Below are 10,037 nucleotides of genomic sequence, written 5' to 3' on the forward strand. Positions count from 1 at the left end.
GGCTTTGACCAAGAGCGCACACGAGGGCCACCGCCTTCGTGATCAGAAGCGGGTGTGACTGGGCACCGGTTGGTCCACTGCGGCTGTTCCAAGCTGTCCCCACAGCCTCACCCCAGGACTCCACCAGGAGCACAGGGAAGGGGTCCCCAAAAGTGGGCGAGGTCGCTGCCCGGAGGTAGTGACCACTCCAAGGTCACCATGGAGAACCGGCAGACAGGGCTGGTGTGGCCCAGGACTCCCCGACTCTTAAGTCCAGGTCTCACTCTCTGCGCCGCGCCGCGCCCCTCGCCCCATCCCGAGCAGCTACCCCCAAGCTCCCAGGGGCTCCGCCGAGGCGAATCCTCACAATGCGGCGTGGTGGCCGACAAGACCCGGGACCCTGATCTTGGCGCCTCCACGCCACCGCCCGGAGGCCAAGACCCCCGAGCGCCGCAGCATAGCGTAGCCCAGACCAGTTACCTCATCCTTTTTCGCCCTCTCAACCCAGCTTTTCCCGACTCCGGGAAGAACCGGGAAGAGAAGGCGGAGGGGAGCGAAGCGCCGCCTAATAAATACTGTGGCCCAGTCCCGCCCCCCGAACGTCACTTCCGCCACGCGCCAAGATGGCGGCGCCCAGGCCCTGCCACGCAGACTTCCGCCCGGCGCGGAGACCGAAGGCTGGCGGCGGGTCGCGCTGCAGGTGAGGTTGTGACGCGCGGTGTGGAGCCGCGGCCCGGGTGCGTCCCTGTCTGGTTCCTGGGCGGGGTTCCTGGAGAGGGCGTGTCGCGAGCCAAAGGCTCTCACCTGGGTGGTCCCGGGAGTCTCGCCACGTGGGAGGGGAGGAGCTGAGAGGCCACTGGAGGGACGCACCGACTGGGGGACCGGAAAGCAAGGGGGTGGGGTTCCGCCAGGGTTCGCGTGTCAGTCCCCTCTGGTGATCTCGTCGCCCCTTCTTTCCCAGGCAACATGTCGGAAGGAAACGCCGCCGGCGAGCCCAGCACGCCGGGAGGGCCCCGATCTCTCCTGACTGGGGCCCGGGGGCTCATCGGGCGGCGGCCGGCGCCTCCCCTCACCCCCGGCCGCCTTCCCTCCATCCGTTCCAGGGACCTCACCCTCGGGGGAGTCAAGAAGGTACCCAACGGCGCGTTTCTAAAGAAACTCAACTACCTTGAATTCCAAGCCCCATGATTCAACTAATGTTTGTGTAGGACCTACTGTGTGTCAGTACTGTCGTTGGGCCTCAAGCCTACCCCTCTTTAAATTCTAGGGAGTCTGTCCTACCTTCAAATCTAGGTACTGAGTACAAGATGTTGAAATGACTCCGAGAGGTGGTTGAAGGGCAGAGAATCCTAATAAGTTAAAGTCGTTCAAAAGCAATTTGAACAGTGTTTATTTACTTTTATTGTGTGTTTGGACATCTTTAAGAAACCCATGAAAGCCAGACAGGCATAAACTTCGCAGTCTTAGAGGGTTCAGAATTCACCATCTCTGTGTGCAAACTTTTTATCTAGAGTATGATGAATCCTAAGCATGGCATTCGAGGCTCTGTGGCCTCTCCCATGTGTATATAACTGTGGATGTCAAGAGTAGCCCAGAAAGGGGTGGGGTCAGGATGACAGAAGAACAAAGCAGGTTTTGGTTTTGGTTTTGGTTTTTTTTGAGAGGAAGTCTTGCCGTTGTCCCCCAGGCTGGAGTGCAATGGCATGATCTCAGCTCACTGCAACCTCTGCCTCCCAGGTTTGAGCGATTCTCCTGCCTCATCCTCCTGAGTAGCTGGGATTACAGGCGCCCGCCACCATGCCCAGCTGATTTTTGTATTTTTAGTAGACACAGGGTTTTGCCATGTTGGCCAGGCTGTTCTTGAACCCCTGACCTCGTGATCCGCCCGCCTGCCTCGGCCTCCCAAAGTGCTGGGATTACAGGTGTGAGCCACCGCTCCCGGCCGAATAAAGCAGTTTCTTGTTTTTTTGTTTTGTTTTTAACGGAATCTCTTTCTGTCGCCCAGGCTGGAGTGCAGAGGCACCATCTCAGCTCACTGCAACCTCCGCCTCCCGGGTTCAAGCGATTCTCCTGCCTCAGCCTCCCGAGTAGCTGGGATTACAGGGGCCCGCCACCGCGCCCAGCTAATTTTTGTAGTTTTTAGTAGAGACGGGTTTCACCATCTTGGCCAGGCTGATCTTGAACTCCTGACCTCGTGATCCACCCACCTTGGCCTCCCAAAGTGCTGGGTTTACAGGCATGAGCCACAACGCCCAGCCATAAAGCAGTTTTTAAAAACCTACTTTGCCTTGGAAAATTGTGGTGACAGTCCATAGTCACCTGATTGAGAGTGTTGGCAGATCTATGGCCTTCCCTACTTAGGCCTTGCTGCTAGAGCTGTTCCCCCATGATACTGACTGGTCTCTATAGCAGTTTGAAGAGAAGAGGTGAGACCAGAGAAATTCCTTTGCTTTTAGAAGTCCCAGAGGATCTTCTTTCAGAGGCAGAACCTAAGGCTACTGGTTAAAAGTGGGTTTTGGTGCCCCCTTCTATGTGTAACTCCACTGCTACCACACTATGACATTCCTCCTTTTCAGGCACATGTGTATCTATAAAACTGACAGCACTGTGGAATGTGCCAACGAGAGCCATGGTGGCCTTGGTCTGTAGAAGATGCCCTGTGGGAATTTTTATTTTCCTCTGTACTTTGGGGTCAGAACCTAACACATCAGTGACTCCTGTATTTTGCTTTCAGAAAACCTTCACCCCAAATATCATCAGTCGGAAGATCAAGGAAGAGTAAGTAGCTAGGCCTTCTGAATACTTGCCCCTTATTTACTTGCTCTGAATTTGGGGCTTTGGGGGAAATAACTAGGTTTGTAGCTCCAAAATTTAAATTTATATCTTCAGTTCTTTTCACTAGTGATTTTCAACCCTGGCTCCTAGGTGATTCTGCAAGCTTTAAAAAATAAATAAATAAATAAATACTGGTGTCTAGGGTTCCATCTTTAGAAATTGTGATTTAACTTGCTGGCAGTAGAATGGAGTGATTCTCTTTGTTGCCCGAGTTGAGAGCCAATAGTTTAAACAAAGATGTATCACACTTTCCCTGAAGTTCCTTTGCATTTCTGCCTTCCTGCTTTCAGTCCCAATGCAAACAAAAATCTACATTTTTGGACAAGAAGGTAAAGTAAAGCAAACTGAAAAAATCCTTCCTCATCAAGGAAGTGAGAAAAGTGCTAGAATTAGGATTGGATTCTGCTTCTCATGGTGTAATTATTGGCTCAAACTCTCCACTGTCTTGGAGTGAAGTGGTATGGGAGAGTAAGGCCAGATTTTGGAGACACAGTGAGTGAGTGGTTTCCCTTAATCCATTCTTTTTTCCAGGCCCAAGGAAGAAGTAACTGTCAAGAAGGAGAAGCGTGAAAGGGACAGAGACCGACAACGAGAGGGGCATGGACGAGGGCGAGGCCGTCCAGAAGTGATCCAGTCTCACTCCATCTTTGAGCAGGGCCCAGCCGAAATGATGAAGAAAAAAGGTATAAGGAAGGAATCAGTGAATTTCAGTTCAGACTGCCCAAGAGAAGGGCGAGAGCAGTGGAATTTCCCCACTCCCATTTCCGTTTTCCTTGCTGTTGGCATCTTCCTTATCGATCCCTAGTGACCTGGGTGATTTCCCACAGGGAACTGGGATAAGACAGTGGATGTGTCAGACATGGGACCTTCTCATATCATCAACATCAAAAAAGAGAAGAGAGAGACAGACGAAGAAACTAAACAGATCTTGCGTATGCTGGAGAAGGACGATGTGGGTACCAGGAGGCTGGGGGGAAGGGATTTCCTTGTGGCTGTAGAACAGGGCTTCTGGGGAGCCAGGTGAGGGGTAGAAGAGCTTACTAATGTCCTGGAATCCTGGGGAGCAGCAGGAATCTTTGGTTAGAAAGGGACTAAAGCAGACTTTGATCCAGGTGCATGTGCTAGCAGGCTGGATGACCCAGACTCTCTTTGGCAGTTCCTCGATGACCCCGGCCTGAGGAACGACACTCGAAATATGCCTGTGCAGCTGCCGCTGGCTCACTCAGGATGGCTTTTTAAGGAAGAAAATGACGAACCAGATGTTAAACCTTGGCTGGCTGGCCCCAAGGAAGAGGACATGGAGGTGGACATACCTGCTGTGAAAGGTACTCTGTCGGTTAACTTCTCATCTCCAATTCCATGGCTGCTCCCCAGGAATCCCTTGCATCAGGCATCCCTTGCATGTGCCCCTGACTGCTGCTCATGAGCAGGTCCTCCCATTCCGGCTGTAAGATACATGAGCTGAACAAAGATGCTCCATTCTCCCTCGCAGAGGGTTCCTGTATTGACAGGGAGCAGTGGGCTCAGCTTCAGATGTCCCTTTTTAGATAAGTCACGCGAGACTTGAACGTGTTGTCTTTTGCCCCTCTCTATAACTGGTGCCTCCTTCCCACTCCCTGGCTGAGTGACAGTGGAGCAGACAGGGGCAAAGGACTGGTAACAGTGAGCTGGTATGGAGGGTGGTCACCTGATAGCATTCCATGTCTATCACCCGGGCAGTGAAAGAGGAGCCACGAGATGAGGAGGAAGAGGCCAAGATGAAGGCTCCTCCCAAAGCAGCCAGGAAGACTCCAGGCCTCCCGAAGGATGTATCTGTGGCAGAGCTGCTGAGGGAGCTGAGCCTCACCAAGGAAGAGGAACTGCTGTTTCTGCAGCTGCCAGACACCCTCCCTGGCCAGCCACCCACCCAGGACATCAAGCCTATCAAGACAGAGGTGCAGGGCGAGGACGGACAGGTGGTGCTCATCAAGCAGGAGAAAGACCGAGTATGCTCAGACAGAGGCCTGCGGGAATCAAGTCGGGGACTGGGAGGGGAAGTGGTGACCTGTAGTGGGAAGCAAAGCCGTGTCACCCTGGCTGAAATGGGACAATAATGGGTGGTTATTCTTGACGCCTGCAAGAGCCATGGGGCTTTGTACCTCCAACCCCAATTGTGTATGTGTTGTGGGGGTGTGTGTTCACTTCTTATAAGGAAATATTTCAAACACAAATGAGAGAACATATGGCCAGGTGCGGTGGCTCATGCCTCTAATCCCAGCACTTTGGGAGGCTGAGACAGGAGGATCACTTGAGCCCAGGAGTTCGCGACTAGCCTGGGCAACATGGTGACACCATGGCTAATACAAAAATTAGCCAGGCATGGTGGCGTGTGCCTGTAGTCCCCGCTACTTGGGAGGCTGAGGTGGGGGAATGGCTTGAGTCCAGGAGGCAGAGGTTGCAGTAAGCCTAGATCACGCCACTATACCCCAACCTTGGCGACAGAGTCAGACCTTGTCTCAAAAAAATAAGAACGTAAACCACCATGTACCAGAACTCAGCTTCAGCAGTTCCTGATATTTTGTCCGTTTATGTATTTGTTTGCTGTGGGTTTTGTATTTTAACCATAGCAGACAGCCCTAGGAGAAGGCACTCTTTGGGGAGCTCATTTTGACCTTTGCTGTGCCTTTCTCTTGGGGAGTAGAAGGGGGTTCATGAAAGATGGAGGAAAGAGCTCCTAGCCCAGTGTCCATCCTCTGGTTTTCTCCGCAGGAAGCCAGGTTGGCAGAGAATGCTTGTACCCTGGCTGACCTGACAGAGGGTCAGGTTGGCAAGCTACTCATCCGCAAGTCTGGAAGGGTGCAACTCCTCCTGGGCAAGGTGACTCTGGACGTGACCATGGGAACTGCCTGCTCCTTCCTGCAGGTAAGAGCCTCTTTAGGGCCAAGGAGGGACCCTTTCAGGAGTGAAGGAGGATTGAAGAGCCACTGCTAAATAAGGGAGGGGGTTTCTGGGAGTATCATGTCCCCATTCACAGGTCTACACGCCGGGCACGTGGTGGTGGTTCTCATCACTGTCTCTGTCAATTGGCAGGAGCTGGTGTCCGTGGGCCTTGGAGACAGTAGGACAGGGGAGATGACAGTCCTGGGACACGTGAAGCACAAACTTGTATGTTCCCCTGATTTTGAATCCCTCTTGGATCACAAACACCGGTAAAATGAGCAGATGGAGGAGGACGGCGCCTGTGCCCATGGCTGCTGCCTGCTCCAGACATTTTGTTCTTGAATCTGTGAGACCCAGAAGGGGCCCACTGAGCCCACTCACTCCAGCCTTTGGCAGCCATTGTTCCAGGTCCCCCAGGGTTTCCTCCCACAGCAGCTGTGAATGGCACAGTGACCTTCCTGCAGCGTGGAGATGGCACATCCTTGCTGCTGGGGACTTGGCCTTGCTATTTATTTTTGTATTTATGTCTTAATCTCTTCCACTGATGCATCCTCCAAGGGTAGATGGGGAGGGTCTGTGTGAAGGGGCTGGCTTCTCTTGGTGCCTGCTGGGTCACAGGGGCAGGAAGTGTGTGGACTGCAGCTTCTGCTGGTGCTCCCCCCTTCCTCCTGGAGGCAGTATAGGAGAGAGAGCAAGGATTGAGTCTGAGACTTAAGCACTCGGTCCCAGCTTGCCAGTTCCTGGTTCTGTGTCCTTGGACAAACTACCTAACCTTTCTGAGCCTCCTATACCTCATCCGACACAAATGGGGATGATACCTACCTCCAGGGTTGGCGTGAGGATTCATGGGCTATTATAGATGAAAACTGCACAAGGCCAGAACCAGCAGGCACTCAATAAACGTTCATGTCCTTTTTCTCTACCTGAGTCTATTTTCAAACAAAATAGAGATTCTAAGTCCCCCAGAAGCAGCGACTAGAGCTGCTCCCGTCCCCACTCTTGCCCCTTCCTGCTTTATATCCCGTCCTCACCCTGGGCCTGATGCCCTAAATTTATGGTGTCAGACTGTTCTATGCCTTTTTCTCCTGGCTCCTATTAGCCAGGTGCCCCCTGTGTGAGTTACTGTAATAGCTGCAGGTAATAGAAAGGAAGAAGTCAGAGACCCCTCCCAGCACCCTACAAAAGCCTTTGGGGGACATGTTGGGCCCAGGACACGTTCCCTGCACTCTTTCCTTTGCAGTTAGTACTCATGTATGAGCCGAAGTCACATATTGCTAACAAAAAAACTAAATCCTTCATAAGAGAAGTTAGGGATGTATTGAATAATGGCCTCTTTGACACTTGGCCGATGATGCCCACTTCAAAAACTTTGGGTTTCAGAGGCCTGCCTCTGTCTCCTGTCCTAGCACTGCCAGAGCCACCTACTCAGTGTTACTTTTTTGGGTCTGTGATCCTTTTCCCTTTACCAGGTCATTGTACTGTGTTGTCCCTGGAGGAACAGCTTCTCCTCTTGTCTTGACAGTAGGGCTGGGGTTTTCCCTGGTTCAGCTGGGGAGACGTTTGCAGGTTAGAAAAAGGTCTCATGCGGCAGCGTGTGTGGCTGTTAGACGCTGATGGCACAACTTTCCTTTGCTGGCGTCGTGGCACATGGCCTCTGGGACAGTATGAACCACAGGGGCTCAGGAAGAACCGCTTCCCCTCCACCCCCATCCCTGATTCCTAGTGGCCCCTTAGATTTTGGGTACATCTTCCTTCAGGCTCACTTTCCTTCTTTTCAAAGTTCCTCAAGCCTGTTACTCATTTGTCAAGGCTGGGCTTTTCCTACAAAGCCCTCAACCTGCCCAGCCAGCAGCTGTGAGGCTGACTGAATATTTGGTGACCATATCACCCTTTCTGGTGCTGAAGCTCATGTCAGCTCCATTGGATAGTGTTATTCTGGGCTCTTCTCACTGTAGAGGACTGGAGCAGAAAGGGTTCCTTGGAAATCTGTGCTGGGAAGCCCTGTTTGGTCTAAGGCTAAGCTTTGGTTAACTCTGGGCTCCAGCCCTTTCTTCCTTTAAATAGCTGATCCACGGCCAGCAGGTCTCCATTCTCATCCTCTCTTTCTATTCTGTTTCTTTGGTTCAGAAATACTCTTTTGCTTTTTTTGGACGAACTCAATGGCCCGATGTTAGATATTGGGTATTTTTCAATCTTCTGTTTTCTGACCCTTCCAAGAAAGTTTGAGGAAGAACATGTACTGCTTTCACGTTCATTTCGCCCATTCAGATGTCTTGGCTTGAACCTTATGTCTCCGTATCAAAGTCCTCACAACCTGTCTCTAGATCCCTGATGCACAAATTAGGTCTTATTAATAAGTGTGGGAAAAGAGAGGAGAGTCCACCTTCTTGGTCGGGCCCCTGAGGCATGCATTTCTACCAAGGAATATGGACAAATGACACAGGAGAAGAGCCCAAAGCCAAATTTATACATGAGTGCAAGTGGATGCAAATTTGTTGCTCCCTGCATCTGTGTATATGCTTTCTGTTAAATACAGAAAGAAGGAACAATAGGTTTGCACACTTTTCTAACTACATGTTTAAGTGGCAGAGTCCGGGCTGTCGAGTCACGGTTGGGTTTGAATCTGACTCCACCAGTAACTTTGGTTGGAAAAAATCACTTATCCTCTTTAAGCTTGATTTTATTTATTTTATTTTATGTAAGAGCGAGACAGTAGTAGCTTAATAGGGTTGCTTTTAAATTAGAGTGAACATGAGGCATTTATTCGGTGCCAGACAGATAACTGCCTGTAACAGGATGTGATCAGCACAAGTAACAGAAAATTAGCCTGACGGTGGCTTAAGCAATGGGAATGTTTATCTCACATAGCAAAAAGTCTGTAAATAGATGGTTCTAGAGTTGGGTGGAAGCCAAAATGTCATCAGGATTTCCTTGGAACCGTCTGCTTTGCCATCCTCAGTATTGCAGAATGGCTGCTCCTGCGCCAAGCATCATTCTGCAAATGATGGTGTCCACAGCCAGAGTGGACAGTAGTACAGGAGCCTTCTCATTCTGCCCTTATCCGGGAATAACCGTCAGCAGCTCCAGCAACCTCCCCCCTGTCTCTTTATAGAGTGGGGCCGCGTGCCCACTCTTGGACCAGGCCCTGGCAAAGGGGGATGGGTCGACTAGTGTATCCCCTGGCACTGAGCACACTTGCCCTTGAGCTGGGGTTTTGTTAGTAGGGAGGAAGCTGGAGTGGCAGTTGGATAGACAATTCATAGTAGCTGCTGCCATGTTCAAAAAATGCTGCAATGTAAAATCATAAAGTATTCATCTAGGCATAACTTTTTAAAATGTTCAGTCACCTTTTATTCTACTAAAATCAATTTTAACATTTTAGTGTATATTATTTTATTTTAGATTCAGCAGGTACGTGAGCATGTTAGTTTTGTTTTGTTTTGTTCTGTTTTGTTTTTTGAGATGGAGTCTCACTCTGTCGCCCAGTGGTGTGATCTTGGCTTACTGCAACTCTGTCTCCCAGGTTCAAGTGATCCTCCCGCCTCAGCCCCCTAGATAGCTGGGATTACAGGCACACGCCACCACACCTGGCTAATTTTTGTACTTTTAGTAGAGACAGGAGTTTCACTATGTTGGCCAGGCTGGTCTCAAACTCCTCACCTCAAGTGATCTACCTGCCTCAGCCTCCCAAGTGCTGGGATTACAGGCGTGAGCCACTGCGCCCAGCCACATGTGCATGTTTGTGTATATTGCGTACTGGTGGGGATTGGGCTTCTGTCATACCTGTCACCCAAATAGTGAACATTGTACTCAGGTAGCTTTTCAACCCTTGCCCCTCCTCCCACTCACCCTCTTTTGGAGTGCCCAGTGTTTGCTCTTTCCATCTTTATGTCCATAGGTACCCATTATTTAGCTCCCACTTATAAGTGAGAACATGTGCTATTTGATTTTCTGTTTCCGAGTACACTTAGGATAATAACCTCAAGCTCCATCCATGTGGCTGCAAAGCACATGATTTCATTGTATTTTATGACTGCTCATGTATATTATTTCAGCCTCCAAAATTTTGTATGTTATTTATAGTGATATAAATTATGTGGTTTTATCGTGTACTCTATCTCACTCAGAAATACATACAATTCTTTGTTCCCAGCTACTCTGGAGCTGAGGTGGGAGGATCACTTGAGCCCGGGAGTTCAAGACCAGCCTGGGCAACATGGTGAAACCTTGTCTCTGAAAAATAAATAATACACACCCACATGCACACACATCCAGTTCTTCCATGTTAATGAGTATGTTGTGTT

The 10,037-nt window shown here is 50.5% G+C and overlaps 1 protein-coding gene and 1 non-coding gene across 2 annotated transcripts; one reads left to right on the forward strand and one right to left on the reverse strand.

Annotated features, from left to right (window-relative positions):
* Positions 1 to 450: 450 nt before the first annotated feature.
* On the reverse strand, positions 451 to 561 carry MIR320A (microRNA mir-320a). The gene has a single exon (NR_106293.1). It is a non-coding gene; the product is annotated as a microRNA mir-320a (primary transcript).
* Positions 562 to 581: 20 nt separating this feature from the next.
* Positions 582 to 6,655, forward strand: POLR3D (RNA polymerase III subunit D). The gene is made up of 9 exons (XM_019032605.4): positions 582 to 679; positions 941 to 1,110; positions 2,714 to 2,757; positions 3,346 to 3,497; positions 3,642 to 3,766; positions 3,971 to 4,139; positions 4,534 to 4,799; positions 5,563 to 5,715; positions 5,884 to 6,655. The coding sequence occupies exons 2-9, from the start codon at positions 946 to 948 to the stop codon at positions 6,004 to 6,006; spliced, it is 1,197 nt and encodes a 398-aa protein (XP_018888150.2). The 5' UTR covers positions 582 to 679; positions 941 to 945; the 3' UTR covers positions 6,007 to 6,655.
* Positions 6,656 to 10,037: the final 3,382 nt, after the last annotated feature.

Source organism: Gorilla gorilla, chromosome 7, assembly GCF_029281585.2.
Source record: "Gorilla gorilla gorilla isolate KB3781 chromosome 7, NHGRI_mGorGor1-v2.1_pri, whole genome shotgun sequence".
Lineage (NCBI taxonomy): Eukaryota > Metazoa > Chordata > Mammalia > Primates > Hominidae > Gorilla > Gorilla gorilla.